This window comes from Ranitomeya imitator, chromosome 6 (genome assembly GCF_032444005.1).
Source record: "Ranitomeya imitator isolate aRanImi1 chromosome 6, aRanImi1.pri, whole genome shotgun sequence".
Classification (NCBI taxonomy): domain Eukaryota; kingdom Metazoa; phylum Chordata; class Amphibia; order Anura; family Dendrobatidae; genus Ranitomeya; species Ranitomeya imitator.
The window spans coordinates 49,578,493-49,599,984 of record NC_091287.1 but is presented as its reverse complement, the minus strand read 5'-3'; the positions used below and the strand labels follow the sequence as shown (position 1 = coordinate 49,599,984).

At 40.2% G+C, this 21,492-nt stretch overlaps 1 protein-coding gene across 1 annotated transcript in view; it reads right to left on the bottom strand.

The window, feature by feature from the left end:
* Positions 1 to 1,847: 1,847 nt before the first annotated feature.
* Positions 1,848 to 21,492, bottom strand: part of JCAD (junctional cadherin 5 associated) — a 117,814-nt gene continuing 98,169 nt past the window's right edge. Inside the window, exons 4-5 of the mRNA XM_069729639.1 lie at positions 4,288 to 7,730; positions 1,848 to 2,436 (exon numbers count right to left, since the gene is read on the bottom strand). Coding sequence (XP_069585740.1) covers positions 2,402 to 2,436; positions 4,288 to 7,730 — 3,478 coding nt within the window. The 3' untranslated portion in view covers positions 1,848 to 2,401. The remainder of the gene's footprint in view (positions 2,437 to 4,287; positions 7,731 to 21,492) is intronic.

Genomic DNA, 21,492 nt, shown 5'->3' with positions numbered 1-21,492 from the left:
CGGCAACAATATGAATGCATGTAAACTAATGTTCCCATTCCAATGTAACAGTATTGCTTAAATATGGTGATTGCCCCTTCAAATGATAGACAAATTAGACAATGGATTCATATTTACACCTCACAGAAAGTAATGGCCCCGGAAATACTGTATAAGACCCAACAGTGCTCACCTCTTCTTTACATACAAAAGAACAAACAGGTATATATCAGGCACAATATAATGTTTCTATCCTTTAACGGTGAAGTTGAATTTCTGAAAGTATCTTGGAAAAGACTGCCTGTTCGAAGCCACCTGAGACTTACTCTTGTGAGTATGCATGAAATGCTAGTAGTCACAGGGCTAGCCCTCTTTATAATAATTTAGAAATAATGAATCTATCTGTAGATCCACTACTTCATGGTATTGCATGTCGAAATAGCCATCAATTGACTATTACTATCAAGCAATACAAGCCTAAGAGTATAATATAGATTATAAGTGCTGTCCCCTTCTATTTTATATTCCGAGAGGTGAGGTGTTATATCTTGAAGGAAATGTACATGTACTTTCCATTAAATGCCACCAAGGTTATTACATAACATTAATCAGAAGAGATATAAAGATGGTGGAGCATTGAAGGGACTGTCCTTAAGATAGGTCATTAGTGTCAGAGTGTAGCTCCGTAAACTGTCTGATAGTCATTCTTGGGTACTGCATCTCAGATTATATTGAATATGATATGAGCAGCCGTACCCAAGAATGGTCACTGAGTTGTGCTGTCTTGGATCAACAGTGCTGGTGTCAGCACTCGGCCAAGTGCCCGGGCCATGAGCAGGTGGGGGGGCCCTCTCGCTGTCAGGAACACCGTCGCTCAATGGAGGCCTGGTGCCAGAGCCTTCCAGTGCCCCTCCTCCCTCCCCCCGCTTGCTCAGGGCCTAATCAATATATTGTGAACATCAGCCCTAAGTTAAGGTAAGATGAGTTGGAGAGAATGCTAGGTGTTGGATTAATCTAATATTGATGAAGTATCCTAATGATAAGTCATCAATATCTTAGTGACAAAAAAGGGGCAATCGGATCATCTGTCTGGTGCATGGTAAAAAGCCCTCTGTAGTAATATGGGAAGATACAGCACTTGCAATATTCCATAAAAAATTAAGTTTATCGTTCAGATTAATAACATGAGTGACAACGAACAGCAACAAAAATAATTAATAATGCATGAGCCAGACTAAAAAACCGCACTGGCCAGAAACTAGTTGGCCTGATTAGACGTGATCCATTCTCTACCATTGTTACATATATTTTTAATTATTTTTGTTGCTGCTCATGTTTTTACTATTATTACTTATTTTTTTCTATGGAACACTACAAGTTCTGGCTTCTACGTGGATCTACTCATCAATATCTTAGTCTTGGACAACAACTCTAATTACTGTGACCCAACATCCAACTCAATACTATTATTATTGTGGTATAGTTTAGTAAATGTTGGACCATATTCAATGCTTTCATTGAACCCTACATGTAACTTCAATTACTTGTGTAATTCTTTCAATCCTCCCGGCAAAACTCTTCCCATTTGGAATCCTCACCTTACATGTCACTTCAAGCAGCAAGTCACGCTACCCTTGGAAAAATCAGCCATCAACGTGATGTTTACTGATTTCTCTATGATGGAGAAACCCCCACACTCTACATTGCAGCCAGTTCTTTTTCCTATATGTCTTTAAAACCTCCCCCACAGTCAAAACATTTTACAGTTCTCCAACAGATCCAATTAGACATGTTCATTCTCTTCCCGAGCTGTTGTTCGGAAGGGTTTTTTGCATTCATAAAACACACATCAATTCTTCAAAACAAAGTTCTTTCTTTCTTCACAGAACTGTCATCAGTGAAGAGGTTTAATGATGTGTGATGAGTTGGGTTCATTACGTGTTTAGCCATCCGTCAAAAATGCAGCAAAGTACAAGCGTCCATAGAAGAGTTGAGTAGTAACACAGGTATAAAAAAAAATTAGTCCATGCAATGTGTTGGTGTGGATACATTCAGGTTGTTACTAGCCTCCTGCGTCATACCTATGCAGAGTTCAATACTACATTCATTGGGACTGTGACACACAATGTGCTCGTCAAACATGAGTTATGTTTACAGACCTCATTGGGGAGCGTTGGGCAGAAATCTTTTCGGTGTGCTTCTTACAAAAAAAACTCTGAATTCCATGTATCCTTCTTTTAGATCAACTATTTACTTATGTACAGTGAAGATGACAAATTCCATTCATTTGGCAGTAGTAAGGGCAGTGTGGGTATGCCATAAATAACTGAAATATTTCGGTTGAGAAGACAAGGTAAAAATTTACCATCTGGTTCACTGCACATTCATTGACACTGTACGAAATAATTCTCAAAGGATTAGGTTAAACTCTTTCCACTCTCGCTGGGTCATATGCCTCTGTAAAAAAACCAGAAATAATTAAAAAGATAAACACAAATTGTAAACTTATTCTACAAATTCCAATTTTGCCACCCCATTCCAAAATACTGAAAAGCTAAAGTGAGAGGTCGACTTTTTTACTTAAACCAAGAGGAACCACCTTGGAGGAAGTCATGAGTCAAGTGAAAGCCCTTTATAGTGAATGTATCATCAGTAAATGACCTATTTTTAAATCACGTTGCTTCCTGAAGGTCCATGATGCCTGCTCAAGTGATAAGCACAATGTACCCAAACTAACGTGAAGGCAGGAGGTTGTTCTTTCAGATCCTTTGGCTGATCACGCCACCCTTGTTCAGTCTGCCTGTGAGATTGACGATGATTTTTCCGGCCCGGTGATCATCAATAGTTTCAAATTCTCCAATGTAACCAAGCTGTATCATCATAGTTAAGAAGCGCAGGATCACTTTTGAGCATGGTCTGGTGAGAGAGAACCTGGCGCTTTCCACTTTCTTCTATTTTTAAAAAAGGTTTTTGTTTTAAAATTTTTTTTTTTTTTAAATACTTAACAATGTTTTATTTTCTGTATTAGCATCCTCCAATCACAATAGATGAACTCACAGCTCCCCTGCTCCTCCTCCCTTCACAATGAAACAAGCACATTGGATGCTTCAATACAAAAAATAGATTCTGAGTCAGTCTATTGCTGCTAATGAACATGTCAATTTTCTGAAACAATAAGAAATTTGATAGTAGAATAGTTCCAGTGACCAGGGCGAAAATTTCAAAATTTCTCATTTTCTTTTTAATATACATCGTGGTATGGAAAAAAAAATACATTGCCACATTTTAAAGAAAATAAATTTAACACAAAATCCTGATTTAATCAATGGGACATTTTCTGATGACACAATTCCTTTAAAAATATCTAGGAAGACTTTTATATAAATTGGGTCTTGCAATTTTGCCCATCCACAAGCCTAAAAGAAGCTAAAATACAGTTCTGATATTTTTTTACATACTTTAAGTTATGCCAAGATACAAAATCAAGTTAATATTCAAGATTTTAAGAAATGCTTCTGTGGGGAAGATAAAAAGGACACAACACTCTAATATAATTTATGTCTAGGAATTAGAAAAAAAGAGGCTATGGGCCTGTTGTCCTAAAAGTGGGGGTTCAACTTGTGTTTTTGTGCAACAGGTCGGCACAACACTACTGACAACAAAGGACTGACATTCACTGGCAACTCTTTGTCCTCTATGGTAAGACACACATGAATATAAATAATGCCTCCTGAAAACTTAGAAGACTCATGTGTGCCAAAAAAGTCACTAAAAACACATTATCTGCATGGACTTTAAACATAGTTTAGCGTTTTTCAATGAATAACCTACGGTAATATATAGTGTCTTATTGGCGCCTAGTTGTCCTTAGCTAAAAGGTTGATAATAACACTGAAGTTCAACAATATGAAGATGCCAAACATCCGTCTTGTAGGCTTCTTTTGAACTATGACAACAGAGAAGCATCTTAAAAATGATGTTTATATATTGGAGGATAAGACAAAACATGACACTATTCTGTGCAGACTCTAGGTTGTCATAAAAATGGATGAGTGCGATAGAAAGGATTAGTACAGTCCAAAGGTAACAAATATTTTTTAGAGCGGAAGGAAGGATGGGAAAACAAGACTACATTTGTCTAAATTTGGATTTTACTGACGTTCCTCTAGCAGTGCATATTTTCTAGAGGTAGCTGACCAGTAGTAACAACTACCATAAGTACTCAATCTATATACATGTATTTTTATACCAAATATTTTTACAATTAAGAGGAAAAAGTTGACACCAAAAATATACTAAGTTACTAACCTATGCATGATAGATCCAACTTTTCTTTTCCTTTTGGTGTTAAGAGTATATTCTCATCCAAGGAGATCATTCGTTTATAAATAGAGCCGGTGGAAAATTTCCGCGTTCTTCCATCTTGCATGCCATGGAATTGTTTTTCTTCATCTAATTCATCACCTGAATCTGTGCTTTTAATACTTAACCGCCTCATTCGTGAAACAGAATCAACCTCTTTCATTCGAGCAAGGCGATCAATAGCAGTCCGAACAGGTGTAGAGGCCAGCTTTCCCTGTAACGTCTCAATCATCTTGGAAGGGTTCCTTACCCTTTTCTCAGCACTGCGAGTAATGTTTGTCTCGGTGTGTTCTGAAACAGACTGACAATAAAAAGGGGGATCCTGACGTTCAATATCTTTTAATTTCTCAGCAGCTTTCACACTGTCAAAAGGCAAATGTAGGACACTCTTGAATACCCCTGTGGTCTCTTTTGTTGGAAAAAAAATTTCACTCAGTTTTTTCTCCATTTTACCCTTGTCTGGTTCTAAACCACTACTAGGGAAGACATTTTCAGGACTTTGAGCTTCAGAGCTCCCATTTGACACCAGGCAATCATCTGGTACATCAATTCCCAGAATTCTTGCAGCCCTCTCATGTAGAGACTCATTCTCGGGAATATCCAAATAATTGTGCTCCTCATAAAAGTCTCCATTGCGATTTGTGCTGATGAACTGTTTGCTCAGGTCTGGCACAGAGCGTCCATGATTTCTGTCAGCCAGCGACAACTTGCGAATCACATTGTCCCCTAGTTGGCCAAATTTTGCACAGCTGACCTTTACAATGTCAAAAAATGTATGATCAAAACATGTTTTATCTTCTTTAAAATGATGAACGCCAACATCTGTAGAAAGCTGTGTTTTATTGTTGGAGATTTTACTTGCATGTGTTTGCATTGGTTGTTCCTGCTCTGATTTAGTCATTGCTCCACTGTTTGTAGTCACTTTGTCTCCAGCTTTCTTGGTTTGAACTTGTGTTTCTCCAGACAGACACCCATCTAACAACTTCACAGCTTTATTCTTTACCTCAGCAATTTTTGAAGTTTTGAATAAGTCAGCACCGATTTCACTAATATCATACCGCAACTTATCTGTGCACCAGCTATTTAACGTACTTTTCTCCTGAAGAACCTCAAACATTGGAATTTCTTCAACCTCTAAAATATGTCTATTGTTGTTCAACATTTCTCTCCTTAATGCTGTCCTCGTGGGCGAAAAATCCACCTGGGTCATCCTACTTTGCTCCTTTACTACATTCTTTTCTCCATCATTAGCAGTACAACTATCTTGATCCTGAAATTCTTTATTCATGCTTTCCAGTTCACTTATTGCATCCCATGGACGCCGATTTACAGGTTTTAAAAGGAATTGTCCAAAAATTTCCTTTTTATTGCATGAATTTTCTTCTTCAGATTCATTCTTTTCGCACTTGACAATTTTTTCTTTTCCATCTGTACTTGCATTGGGAAGGTCAAACCTTTGGCATGGCTCTGTTCTTGGTATCTGTGTCAATAATAATGATGTCCTACTGAATGCACTATTAGTAGATGGTGTAAAGCTAACATGACCTTTGATACCAAATAAATTTTGTCTAGCGTTTTCTAGATGCCTTCTCGGATCTCTCAATGCACCTGCTGGAACAAATTGAGATTTATTTTCCATTTCACTTTCTTTCGCACCATTTTGGAGTGGGGAAGTTGGTATATCGGTACAAATAGTTTGAGTTTGTTGATCTTTATACTGATCGCCTGGCCAAGAGCCAGCATATGTCAGTTCTTTGTGTTTGCTCTGCTCACCAGATCTGAGGTCATTTACTTGTTTATTTTCCTCTGTTATAGACTGAGCTTGTTTTAGTAGCTCGGTATTATTGTTCATGCTTCCTGTAAGTGTTTGCAGCTCCAAGTCACTGGAAGATGCACTTAAAAGCCTTTCCTCATGTAGACCCCCATTGCTGTGTTTTAACATGTTCATCCTGTCCACATTGTCTGTTATACGACTGTTGCTCTTAGACATATCTGATGTGGCAGAGTCAGGTTTAATAGGGATGGAGACTAAGCAAAATATTGTTTCGTTTAGTTTTCTCTTTGAACTTTTTTTACTGAAAACAAAGGATTCGGGCTCAAATTTTTTCACTTTTGTTACAGTTTCACAAGCACTATCTGAATGAGTCTTTTTAAGAGAGAGTTTGTGAGTGGGCTCACTGTCCTCTGGCAAACTGCAAGCTGTCGCGCCATCTCTATTTTCCGGCAACGGATAGCACATTTGATCGGGGATGGAGATGTGCAACCATTGCTTGTGTTTGATACCCTCTCTTTTTACAAAATGATGGCCTGAAATTCTAGGATTTATAAAGGCACTGTCTTGTTCTCTCTTCCGAAAATGACTTTCTTGACTGGACTGCTCAAGTCTCGAATGATCATTGTGTTTTTTACTGTGATTGTGTTTTTCTGCCTCCTGGGCACCTCCTATATGTTTTATACGTGGATCATCAAACGAGATATATTGCACAGCGTGTTTACAATGTTCAGAATGCCTGTGGATGGCAGGTTTAGTGAATGGACCATTATTTCCAAGACAACAGGTTGGCTTTTTGTCACTTGTGCTGGTTTTCTCCACTGAAATATTTTGGCGTTTGCAATCATTTGATCGAGGCACTTTTTTAAAAGGTTGGTTTGCTGCATGAAGGAGAGGTGGGGACTTATATGATGGGGGAGGTATGTAATGAGGGGGCTCCATGCCTGAGTCATGAAAGCAGGATTCCTGGGGGGCCTCTAACACTTTAGGAGATGAGTGATGTTCTTCTTTTTGTTGGCTATCCTCGTTTTCAGGAATATCTACAGTTCCCCATGTTTGCTGGTGAACTTCGTATGAAGGTGGCTTTGAGGGTCGACTGTATTTCGGTTTCAAGAATGGGCTTTTAAAGTCCTGCTGTAGAACATATTTCTCTTGTGAGTGTATTTTATTTTCCTTTACAAAGGAACTGTCACCCGTAGTTGAAGATATAGCCATATGACATGAACCTTCCGGTGAAACTTTTGGCATAAGTTGAAATCTCTGTTTATTTGGACCCAAAAATGAACTTTCTTCAAGAGTGGATGGGATGAATTCTAACTTTTCACAACTGTCATCTGACATCTGGCTCTCAGATGATTTTGGACTCACTCTTACTTTCTGCTTGACCCTTTCCACATTTTCCGTTACGGTATTATGCAATTCCTTGATGTTTTTATCTATAAAATTGCATCTTCTTTTTTCATTAATATCTGTGGACAATGCAAGATTTTCACCAGTTGGTCTACTGCCCCCATGGTTTAGTAAAACACTGAAATCCTGGCCTCTCCTTCTCCAGTACTGGATATCCTTATCTGTCCTTGCCCAGCATGGTTTATCAATTTGAAGTCTTTCAGGGACCCTAAAACAGAAAAAAAATTATATTCAATGAGAAAAAAAAGAACCAAGAGATGTACGTTAACAGTTTGTTAACAACCAACCCAGAACCTCTTACAGAGCTAAATCCAAATTCCTTTAAGCGTAGTAAAAAAAAAAAAGACGCTAGAAGGAAACTGATGACAAAACTGACAGATCCTGCAGATTCTTAAAGAAATGGTCTGGTTTACAGTGACTTATTTAGTAATGAGTGATATCTTAAATTACATTGAACTTGTCACAAGTTAAGAAAACTCTTGAAATTTGTTTTGGGCAGATTTGTTTAAATTGGCCTGCAGATTCTATTCCATCCAAAGAAATTCTGGTACAAAGTGGATCTGCTCCAAAAAGGTCTTTATTGTCCTAAAGGTTTCTCCAGATCACAAAGCATAATAAACAGAGGGTCTTATCTGTCTTGCCACTGCAACTCCCTTGCTCAGCTAACTTCAGATCAGTGTTCTGATCAGTCGTTGTCCCAGATTTCTGTAACTCACTAAGCTTCACACAATCACATGGGCCGTGATGCATGTCATTGACATAAATGACCTGTATTGTTCATCATGTGACCATATGAGGCCTAGTCAGTGCTGGAAGATCGAGACCGAAGACCAATCTTAACATAGTAGAATGATCTGAAGTGAGCAAGTTATTACTTTTTAACTCCTTCCTGGACTGAATTTTTGAACCCCAGAAACTTCAGAATCTGGTGAATCCTACATTTTTGGCTAACTAGTTAAGATTCATTACAAGTTGATTTGTTCAACCCCAGTCACAAGATTTAACAATACAAATAACATACTTAAATCTCAAGAGGCCATTGTGCTTACTTTGACAATCCATATCAGATTGACTGTATAATCCTGATATTAAATTACGTCCAGCTACACCGTGAAAGCGCCCTTGACTCTTGAGTTTCTGTCTTCCAAGACTGACTGACAGCTACAGCTTTCAATAAAGATTTTAAATGTATGCAATATGAACTAAGAAATCTAGAGACAAATCCATTTTAAGGACAGATAGAAAAATGTTGTGTTCACTTTTTTGTCAAATTATGGACTGATGTACAAAATACACAAAAATCTCATTATTTTTGCCCAGCATGGGCAGAAAAGAACTGGCTTGGCAGAGCTGATATATGTGAACAGGTGCGTAATGATTGCGGTCGTAGAGGGTACGACTGAGACTGGGCACATACGGGAGGAGGGCCCGATGACACCAGCACCAATTTCACCTGGATGCGAACCCTCAGACGCACATTCAGCTCAAATGTATTGCGTTGCAGAGACCAGCCGGCTCCCTTCAGTGAAATACATGCTGCTGGCCAATCAGAAATCATCAACGGATGTCGGCTTCTACGCCGGCTACAGAGGAGGGCGCCACATGTCGTGGGAGCGGGACAAGATAATCGTTTGTTTATTATTAAAATGGGCTGGAGAAGTAAGGAAGGGGCCCAGGATGGAGGGCATTTTACCAGGAAGAAGCCTGGCGGACATTGTTATAGGATGGGGGGCACTCAGGACCATACACATTATTACTTAAAATGGCCTTGATGGGACTTTATTACAGGAAGTTGCCCAGGATGAAGGATGTTATTATAGGAAGGGGCCCAGAATGTTGGACATTATTAAATAAACAGCCCTGGACAAGGGACATTATTCTTTGATGGGGAACATTATAACAGGAGGGGGAAGGGACCCAGGATGGGGGACATTATACCAGGAAGGGGCCCTGGATGGGGGATATTGTTTTAGTATGGGGCCTAGGATGGGGGTATTACTTTTGGAAGGGCCTAGGACAGGGAGAATTATTACTGGAAAGGTCAGGATTGGGGGTATTATTACTGGAAGGAGAAATGATGGGGACACTACTACTGGAAGTGGCCCAGGATATGGAACATTATTCCTGGAAGGGACCCAGGATGGGGGACCTTATTACAGTACCATCAGCAAAAATTTATTTTCTCGTACAAGATTCTGGAGGTAGTCAATCTGGTTGTAATTACATTAAAACTTCCTTAGTCTCTTCATGTCCTGTATGAGTTCCACAGATCACTGTTAAAAGAATATGTCCCCTCGTCACCGCCTCCTCCAGCTTCTATTGATGGACAATTAGAGTATGAGGTGCAGCTTAATAATCATGGATACTCGAAAGGTTCAAAATTCCTTACAATATCTTGTTCATTGGAGGGGATACGGCCCAAAGGAGAGATCCTGAGTTCCGGCTGGTTCTATGAAGGCTGATCGATAACTCAGGGCCTTCCATTTTAGGTTTCCTGGGAAACCTAGGGGTCCGGTGACCCCCCTAGAAGAGGGGGTACTGTCATGATTCCTCTCCTCAGCGTGTCTTGGATGCAGTGATTGACAGTTTTGCTGCCCTATGGAATCAGGGTTGTGCTGACTGTGAGTTTGGGGAGTGAAAGCTCAGTCGCACAATCTAGTGCAGGGGTGTGCTGAACTGTTGGTATTTTGATAGACAGGTCAGTCGTTTGATCTAGTGCAGGGGTGTGATCAGCCGTCCAAAGGGAGACTGGGAGATACTAAGCTTCCTTCAGGTGTTCCCTGTTCTGAATTATTACCCAGCTACTTAGCTAAACTGTCAGTCCCAGATCACTGTCAGTCATAGAATTTTCTTGGTGGTCCATGATTGGCTTGTATTTCAGTGCTCTGTATGTTGATCTACTGCTGTCAGCCTTGGACCTTGTCTCACCATCCACTTGACTAGCCCCATTGCGTTAATCCACTATCTTCCCGGTATTCTGACCTCAGACAGTGACTTGACTACGCCTTTGTCTTTCCCCTTAGTTTATGACGCGCTCTTTTGGGATCTGACCCCAGAACGTTTTACTACCATGCCTCTGTTAATGGTGACTAGCATCACAACGCCATTCTTCATTATATCAGCGGTACTTCTACATTACGAATGAAACCAATTCATTCCAGATCCACATCCCATGTTTTTGTGCCTGTGATTTAATACAAAAGTTTCCATTAATAAAAGACAAAAAAGCAAAAAAAAGTATCTCAACTTGATAAAGCAGCTTTATAAGATATGAAAATAATTTTACTTTTAGTGTCCGGATAAGAATTGTCATCTTCTCTCTTTACATTTCTGCCACCAGCGAAATGACAAAAGAGAAGAATTCAATTTGACACAAATAGGACAAGGATGTGAGCGAAATCCAAGAGAAAATACTCTTCTCAGGTTAAAAGTGCATGCAGTTAGTTTTCAATATACCATTCATAAAACATTTTATTTGTTTTACCACAATGGAATGTACTGTATGATTTAACTCCTTAAAGACACAGCCAATTTTCATTTTTGCATTTTCATTTTTTTCCAGTCCATTTTCAAAGAGCCATAAGGTTTTTATTTTGCCATCAACAAAAAAGTATGAGGGCTTGGTTTTTGTGGGATGAATTGTAATTTCGAAAATCATCATTCATTTTGCCACCTAATGCACGGTTTCTTGGGGAAAAAAAATCAAACTGTTGTGAAATGTTGAAAAAAATACAGTTCTGTCATGTTTAAAGTTTATTTTTACAGTGTTAATTGTGCAGAAAAAAATGACATGGGAACATAATTCGGCAGGTTATTATGATTACAGCAAGACCAAACTTGTATAGGTTTTTTACAATTTCAATGTCTTAAGAAATTCTGAACTTTGTAAAAACAAAATTGGTTGCTATCACCATTTTCCGAGACCCATAACTTTTTCATGTTTCTATCAATAAATATGTGTGTGCGCTTGTTTTCCGGGTGACAAGCTGATGTGTTTATTGATGCTATTCTGCGGCACATACCATATTGTTTTTTTTTTATTGCATTTTACACTGTGTGCACAATTATTAGGTAATATAGAAAAAAATGAGGTGCTCACTGTTTAGTTGGTGCTCAGGAGAAAAAAGTAGAACATCCAGAAAGATAACTCCGGCACACAATAGAAATCAAATGCAATTTCATGAAAGTTTATTGAAAAATTTCCAAACGTTGAAAATGACGTATTCAAATGACATTAATTCACCGCACACGTATTAGAAAAAAAGAATAATAATATCCATCACTCCACAGGTAATTTTCAACGTTTCGGCTTATGAGCCTTTTTCAAGTAAACCTGTACATGTATCAGTGGTGGTGATCCGGCTAAGCGAGGTCCGTGGTGCTCTTGCACAATTATTAGGTGTCATATTCAAGAACTACAACATCCCTGGAGCTCCAGAAGTGCAAGGTGCCGAGGTGAGGAAAGCTGAACCTGACCACCAATGAACAAGGCACAGAAGGGACAACCTCAAGACTGGGTCAAGAAATATTTGAATACATATTTTTTAAAGGTTTCATGGACTGATAAAATGAGAGTGACTTGATGCACCAGATGGATGGGCCCGTGGCTGGATCAGTAGTGGGCACAGACCTCCATTTTGACTCAGGCGCCAGCAAGGTGGAGGTGGGTACTGCTAAAGGCAATATTATTAAAAATGAGGTAGTTGGACTGATTCGAGTTGATTTTTTAGAAGACACTTTCTTCAAGCAGTGGTACAGAAAAATGTCTGCATCTCTCAAGAAAATTATGATTTTTATGCAGGACAATGCTCCATTGCAGCATTGAAGTATCCATTGCTTGTCTAGCCAGTAAAGGCTTTAAAAGGCTTGTCCCAAGAACAAATTACATTGTTATCAATATAACTTGGAATAATAATAATTTCCACAATTGGATGTGTTTAAATAAAATGTTCCTGTGCTGAGATAGTCTTATAAATTTGTAAGATGTACTGTGTAATGGCTGTGTCTGTGTCATGAAGCTGCAGTGCAATACAGCGCAACTTACACCAGGGGGAGTTTAATAGGGGTGCGAGACTGCACACACTGAACAGCTGAACAGATGCCACCTAGTGGCAAGAGAGTAGTCAGAAAAAGCCGAGTCAGGACACAAGATAACACATCAGTACAAAAGGATTAAACAGAAAGCATAGTCAGGACGTAGCAAGAGATCAGTAAACCAGGGCGAGCAAAATACGGTACAATAGGGACAAATCAAGACAGAGTCAATAACCAAGCCAGGAGTTCAGCATCAGAGAATCAGTCAGAACAGACAAATGCAGGGAAAAGGCAGACAGAGGGGGATTACAGACACAGGACAAGTCAGGGTTTACAGCAGGACAAACCAAGGGTTTCCAGAGTCAGGTTCTCAAGCCAAAGACAGAACTATAACTGACACTGCCAGCAAGATTCATGGGAGCTAAATAGCAAACCCGAACCCAGAATGAAGCATAGCAAAGTTAACCCTTGATATGATCCGTCCAAAAAAGGGCAGACACTAATAAACCCTGGAACGGATCATGACAGTCTGAACATGCAGGAACATGGTCTGATCATAACACATCTCCTGGTCAGGGGAGGTAACAAAAGTGATCTCGAGCTGTAAACCGCATCCTCTCTTTTTTTTGGCCAGGAGCTGTTGTATTATCAGACCATGTCCCAGCACGGTTAGACACAGTCATTACACAGTACACAGCAGGGGCACATTTATAAGATTATCTCAGCATAGGAACATTATGTTAAAGCGCATCCAATTGTGGAAATTATTATTATTCAAAGATCTATTGATTAAAATGAACTTTGTTTGTGGGGAAACCCCTTAGGAGATGAAAGAATAATGACACTGCCCTCTCCTCACCTGACCTAAACCCTACTGAGAACTTGTGGGCCTTTCTTAAATGGGAGATTTATCATGAAGGAAAACAGTCACCTTTCTGATCAGTGTCTGGGAGGCTGGAGCTGGTGCTGCCCAAAAAGTTGATAGTCAACAGATTAAGAAACTGACAAACTCCATGGATGGAGCTTATGACTTATTGAAAAGAAGGGCGACTATATTGGGCACTGATATTTTTTTTTCTAAATGTCATAAATGTATTTTTACACATTTTTTGCTGTTTTGTTATTATTCTCACTTTAACAGATAAAAATCAACAACTGAGATGGGAACATTTACATTTTTCATTTAGTTGTATGGTAATTCGGAGATATTATTCTCCTAAGAAAGACAAAACGTCACTTTTACTGTCTTAAATATTCAGGGTTCAGGTTTATTAACCTTTTTGGATTGACAGATAAAGCTGTAGTTATTCTAGAGAATAATAATAAAAAAAAAACAAATTGCTTAAAAATTGTGCACACAGTATATGTGTGAGATGCGGTGACAAAAAAACAGCAATTTTGGAGCTTTGATTTTTTTTTTTGCAAATTGAATCTCACAAATTTTGGATTCTGGTGAATCCAAAATTTGGGTGAATTTTGCATTGAATTTGATTAATTACAAATTGATTTACTCGTTTCTAATTATGGAAGAACAGTTGACTTGCACTATATCTTTAGTTTTTCTTTTTAACAGACTAATTTATTTAACCCCATAAAGACTGCTGATAAGCCTTTTAACAGCAGCAGATAAGGGTACATACTCCTCAGTGTCACTTTTTAACAGCATTGAGAAATAAGTGTATAGCGCCCCCCCAGCATCGGAAAATCTCCAGGGTCTCAGCTACCGGGGGTAGCTGAGACCCTGGAGAACATAATAAGGGACGGTTTTTACGGTTCCCTGTCACGTGATTGCTGTTATTCACCAACTAATGGAGATAATAAAGTATTATTTAAAATTAATTTCTTTCTCCTCTGATATGATCTAACATATCAGAGAAAAGAGAAATGGGGTCCCCCAAGCTGCCCCAATACATTCACCATCACCTGGGCCCTTCTGCTCTATCCCCCAGCCCTCTGCATCATCTTCCTGGAAAAAAATGGCAGGTGCATGCACAGTGCGCCCGCCGAGATCTGCTTCTGGTACCTCGCAACAATAGGGATTTTTTTCTATTGGTTCCTTTTCATCACTGTGATAGACCCTATCACAGGGATTAAAATAAAAAACATAGTAAATTTAATCCCTCTTTATCACCCCCTTAGTTAGATACAAATTATAAAATAAAAAATTGTAATTTTTTCCACTCTTTGCAGTTGGGGTTTGGGTTAGGGTTGTGGTTAGCATTGTGTTAGGGCTGGGGTTAGGGTTATGTTAGGGTTGGAGTTAGACTTGGGTTTTTTTCAAAAGTAAAAAAAAAATGATGATGATATGTCTGTTAGTGTTGAGCACAAGTGCTCACTTCTCGAATTTGCATCGGGTGCTCGGATATGCATGGAGTATCGTGGATCACCACATATTTTTTTTGTGTGTCTAACAGCCGTGAAACATGCGGAGAGAGGCTAGAGAATGTCACTCGAGCACCCACAATATTTGGTGCATGCCCGAGCGCCCGATGCGAACTGGAGTAGCGAGCACTTACGCTCAACACTAGTCACAGCGTATTCAATATGACAACCTACTGTTATCAAATTGTGCAGGCCAGTCTGAAGTTTGCCAATGAACACCTGGCTAATTCTGTGAATGATTGAGAGAAGGTGCTGTGGTCAGATGAGACAAAAATTAACTTGGCATTAACTCAACTTGCCGTGTTTGGAAGGAAGAGAAATGCTTCCTATGACTCAAAGAACACTGTCCCCACTGTCAAGCATGGAGGTGTTTTGGGGATGTTTCTCTGCTAAGGGCACAGGACTACTTCACCGCATCAATGGAAGAAAAGAAAGGATGGAGCTATGTACCGTAAAATCCTGAGTGACTTCCTCCTTCCCTCTGCCAGGACATTAAAAATGGGTCGTGGCTGGGTCTCCAGCAAGACAATGATCCAAAATATACAGCCAACGCAACAAAGGAGTGGCTCAAAAAGAAGCACATTAAGGCCATGGAGTGGCCTAGCCTGTCTCCAGACCTTAATCCCATAGAAAACTTATGGAGGGAGATGAAGCTCTGAGTTGCCAAGCGACAGCCTCAAAATCTTAATGAATTAGAGATGATATGCAAAGAGGAGTAGACCAAAATTCCTCCTGACATGAGCACAAACCTCCTCATCAACTACAAAACCCGTATGACTGCTGTGCTTGCCAACAAGGGTTTTGCCACCATGTATTAAGTCTTGCTTGCCAGAGGGATCAAACACTTATTTCCCCCTTATTGGGGTTAAAATCTACTGACATATTCCCTTTAACTACGTCTGATTTTCACCGTTTTTCAGAGTGAATAATGAGTTTAGGGGGCAGAGAGGAGGAGAAGAAATGTCTCATAAGTGGAGAAAAAAGCAGATATCGCTCATCAGATATCGTATAATAAAACGTTTCTTAAAGATGCTTGTAATATTGAATTATGTAATATTTGATGAAACGATAGTAACCATTTAACAATAGAATAGTTTGTTAGAGGTATACATTTATTATAACTGGTTATTCTACAAGGAGTATAGGAATATTTTCTGCTTATTATCTGCAACAGGCAGACAGGATTTTCATAAGTACTGGAAAACAGATGGAGTGTGTCTTCATGCTATATGAAAATGTGGTTTAAACATGTTTCCCTTGTGGATGCTATTTGATCAAAAACCTATGGAACTTGCACACCTATTAAAGAAAAATTCCAATAAATACACAGATAGTGTATCTTTGACCTATTTACTTTATATCATTAAGTGAGTGTTAGGACCTGTGTTATAATGCACATTTTGAAGCTAAATTATTGAAATAATGAGGACTAATGCTGTTTATAAAATATACATTGGATGTTAGCCAGGAATGAAGGAGGATGTAGCCTAAGGCAGACATATCCACCTTGGATAACCCGGCCGCAACAACTGATATAAATAACATGTGTAGTCTTTAGCAGTGTTTTTATTCTTTTGGTTTTATAATTTAGCTTCAGTGAAGGTTGTAACTGAGCATGATAAATGACATAATCATCTCACAAACTGATGGCAAAATGAGTAGTTGTTCTATTTAAATTGTACCTGTCGTTTTTGTCAACTTTTCACAATACGCTGTCATAAAATACCCTACACTATAAAGCTAAAAAAAATTTTTATTTTACAGTCTGCAGCGTGTCATTTGAAGAGGTTCACAGGAGGTTGGGGCAGCACTCACTTCTCTGCAGCGCACGCAACCTGGAACAGAACATCATCAGCGGGTCAACTATCACTAGTAATGGGCAGTCTGTCTTTTTTTGGTGATACGGCTCACTTGCCTTCGCTCACTAAAGTGTAGGTTATTTTGGATCCTAAATAGATCCCTATTAAATATTTGTTCACCCGAAACCTCGCTTACTTGCAGCCAGCCAATTAAACTGATGAGTGGGTGGGGTTTGGTTAATGTGGGCAGGGTTACGTCCGCTGAACACCAGAATTTTACGCCCAGTGAAAGCCATTAACAGAATTTAGTGGCTTTCACTGGGGGTGCCGACTCCCATCTTTCAGAGTAGGGAGCCGACCCTTTGTCTCAGATCATTCACAAACGACCCATTACTACTTACCATGGCTTCTTTCATTGCCACCTTCTGATGATGTCCTGAATCTATGGCATTGAAAGAAGACAAAGGAGTTCACACTTCTGTCATTGTCAGCTTCAGCTACTTACTGTGAAAGGAAAGGTCATCAGGGTGTGGTGATAGAAGCAGGGTGAGTGACACCAGCATTGCCCTTTGATAGTTTGTTTGAGAGTGATGATAGAAGCTGTGAACTGGCACTTTTGTAACTAACCCTACTTCTATCACCGCCACCAAGTTATGACATCTCCGTTCAGAGAGAGAAGCTGCAGCTGGCAGAAACAGAATCAGAGTGCTGGCGCCTCGGTGTCTACTCCCACAGCTTCTATCAGTCCATGGATTCAGGACATCTTGAGAAGGCAATGAAAGAAACAGGGTGATTGTCATTGCGGGGACGTGAGAGCAGCTCCAGCTTCCTGATGATGCCTTTTTTGAGAATCCAAACATCCCACTTCCATTTCCAAGATGTCCCTTTTGCTGCACCAGTTTTCTGGAATGTAACATCTTTATATACCTTTTTATAAACACTGCCTGATCTTTATGGAGTAAAATATTTAAAATACCACCTTTGTTCTCCTGCTCTAAAACGTACCCCAAGACTTCTGAAGGGCATTACGCTACTGTTTTGGGTTAGCTTCGGACCCGTTAATCAAAGCTGGTGGCGGCATACCTTGTCCTGCGCTTTTGAGAGTCGTTGTAGTGACGGCGGCATTGATGATTATTGTTCCTGCTTGAGTTGGAGTAGTTATATCGCTCTCCCTGCAGTGTACCCAATAGCCAGTACATAGCAGGCAGCCTTTCTGGCGACTAATTACCCTAGGCGCAGTACCTAATCTGACCTGAGGGTAAGGGGGCACCAGAGAGCTGCAAGTTTTCAAGCGGAACTGTAAAGAGGGATATACATAAATCCCTGCATTTCGTGTTATATTGCAGAGCAGTGGGATAACTCAAATAAGCCCCTGCGGTAAATTGAGAGGTCAATAGCCTTGTTTGTGTTTTCATCACATTGAAGCAGTGGAGGGATAACTAAGATAAGCCCCCTGCACCTGTGATAGCCATGGGCTGGCCAAAGGTCACCCCGATCGTGACATACTGTTGACAGTTACGGTGTGAATCGTGACACTGTCACCTATTTTTCACTTGTTAAGTCTATGTAGTAAAGCAAGATTTCCATTGGTAATGCAAGAGTTCCACTTAAAAGTTTGTCTGGTGATTGCATACAGCCCGTTCTCTAACACCTTATAGAGGGCAGTGCATTTAGGGTCCATATAACTCAAATATAAGTTTTATTACTTGAATGTAATTTCTTATGATCGCAAAGAACATCTCTGTATGTTTCGCCCTTTACAAACACTGGTACACCACTATTATAGCTAAGAATAACTCGCAACACACTGTTCTATGTTAAATGATCAATTAAAAACCTGCCACTCAATACTGTATATACTGCAACTGCATTACCGTAAATGGATTTATGTGTCTGTATATCATAAGGTTTACAACCGCTTTCATATGGTTACAAAGAACACATTCAGCTTATTACAGCACAGTGCTGTAACCGTCTAACATAAACCAATGAACTTTACTGATATTTAGGCCACGTTCACATGTTGAGTATTTGCTCAGTATTTTACATCAGTGTTTGTAAGTCAAAATCAGGAGTGGGTGAAATTTTTCTAATATACTTTTCCTCTGATTGCAACTCCCTATTTTGGATTACAAATACTGATGGAAAATACTGACCAAATACTGAACGTGTGAATGTGGCCTTACAGGAATACTCCATAGTATCATGTACACTCATAATGGTCAACTTTAGCATAATAAAAGGGGACATTTTTTATATTCGCTGTGCCATTACGGCCTCCTAAATGTATTAAATGCATTTGATTTGTGCACCTGAGCCTTTGCCTGTCTCACTCTTTATCTGTGGTGCTGGTCAGGCAGTGTGGAGGTCAGATCTGAAATGTCTATGTTTGGACCTGGTTGACCTTTATCTGCGATTGCCCTTTCTGGCGCCATGGGAGTGATTCTGAAATGCTACAGGTACAGTTTGCATTCAATATGGTCCCTCTTTTAATACATTTAGGAGGCCGTAATGGCACAGCGAATATAAAAAACATAAAGTGGGATTAATGTCGCTCCTGTCAAACCAATCTAATCAGTTTTTATGAAGAGGTAAGCTATAGACTGGACCACGGTGAGTCATTGGACGTGGTATATCTCGATTTTTCCAAAGCGTTTGATACCGTGCCGCACAAGAGGTTGGTACACAAAATGAGAATGCTTGGTCTGGGGGAAAATGTGTGTAAATGGGTTAGTAACTGGCTTAGTGATAGAAAGCAGAGGGTGGTTATAAATGGTATAGTCTCTAACTGGGTCGCTGTGACCAGTGGGGTACCGCAGGGGTCAGTATTGGGACCTGTTCTCTTCAACATATTCATTAATGATCTGGTAGAAGGTTTACACAGTAAAATATTGATATTTGCAGATGATACAAAACTATGTAAAGTAGTTAATACAAGAGAAGATAGTATTCTGCTACAGATGGATCTGGATAAGTTGGAAACTTGGGCTGAAAGGTGGCAGATGAGGTTTAACAATGATAAATGTAAGGTTATACACATGGGAAGAGGGAATCAATATCACCATTACACACTGAACGGGAAACCACTGGGTAAATCTGACAGGGAGAAGGACTTGGGGATCCTAGTTAATGATAAACTTACCTGGAGCAGCCAGTGCCAGGCAGCAGCTGCCAAGGCAAACAGGATCATGGGGTGCATTAAAAGAGGTCTGGATACACATGATGAGAGCATTATACTGCCTCTGTACAAATCCCTAGTTAGACCGCACATGGAGTACTGTGTCCAGTTTTGGGCACCGGTGCTCAGGAAGGATATAATGGAACTAGAGAGAGTACAAAGGAGGGCAACAAAATTAATAAAGGGGATGGGAGAACTACAATACCCAGACAGATTAGCGAAATTAGGATTATTTAGTCTAGAAAAAAGACGACTGAGGGGCGATCTAATAACCATGTATAAGTATATAAGGGGACAATACAAATATCTCGCTGAGGATCTGTTTATACCAAGGAAGGTGACGGGCACAAGGGGGCATTCTTTGCGTCTGGAGGAGAGAAGGTTTTTCCACCAACATAGAAGAGGATTCTTTACTGTTAGGGCAGTGAGAATCTGGAATTGCTTGCCTGAGGAGGTGGTGATGGCGAACTCAGTCGAGGGGTTCAAGAGAGGCCTGGATGTCTTCCTGGAGCAGAACAATATTGTATCATACAATTATTAGGTTCTGTAGAAGGACGTAGATCTGGGTATTTATTATGATGGAATATAGGCTGAACTGGATGGACAAATGTCTTTTTTCGGCCTTACTAACTATGTTACTATGTTACTATGTTACTAATGTGGTTTTGCTTCCAACACATTTAGGAGGCCGTAATTGTTAGGACTGGCAGAACGCACCAAGTATAAGATGAAATAATATTAGGTGCGTTCGTAGTCCGGGGTCCACCGTGCAGGTGAAAACCTGCTGCTAGTAAATGGCAGCGCTATATGGCGGTGGAAGCGAACCCTGTTAAGCCACAGGACCGCAATACCGCCCTAAAGAGCGCAAGCTAAGAGTCACCGAACTCAATCCCTAGACTCGGGGGTTGAAGTCCGTACAGACTAATTGCGCACAACACCGCAACTGGGTGTATTAGGTAACTAATAGAAATAGTTTTTAGAGCACCGAAGTGCGAACTGTGCTGAGCTGGCAGACACCACCAGACACCCGGACGTGGGTTAGGAAGCGCACTACTGGCGCGTGGCGCCGCACTGGTGGTCACAGCAATGGACGCTGATTCGTGTGGAACACGTTGTGAGGATAGTCGGGCGCTAGATAGCAGCCATACACCTTACGCGAACAGTCATTCAATAGGGTGGGTTATTTAAAGGACGACTTGCACTCATCAACATACACACGTATACAATTGTACACTAGCGCATGGCTGTGCGGTCATGCGAAGCTTATATAGCTGCAGTACGTATAGGACCTTCCAAAAAAGGACCAATGGGAAGCTGCCACAGAAGTTTAGCACCTTCAGGACCTTCCAGGAGGACCAATGGGAACTGCAGCAGCATCTGAGCATGTGACCCTCGATCTCCAACGGGAGATCTCACCCTGGGCATGCTCAGAAGGGAAAAAGCAGGACTTAGTCCCAAAAGCGTCTGCTCGCCGCTGCCCAGCACTGGCTTTAATGGCAAAAGCTGGAGAAGCAACAGCAAGCCTAAGCACAGAGTGAGACTGAGCCAGACGCAAGGACCGACGTTTCCGCTGAGCA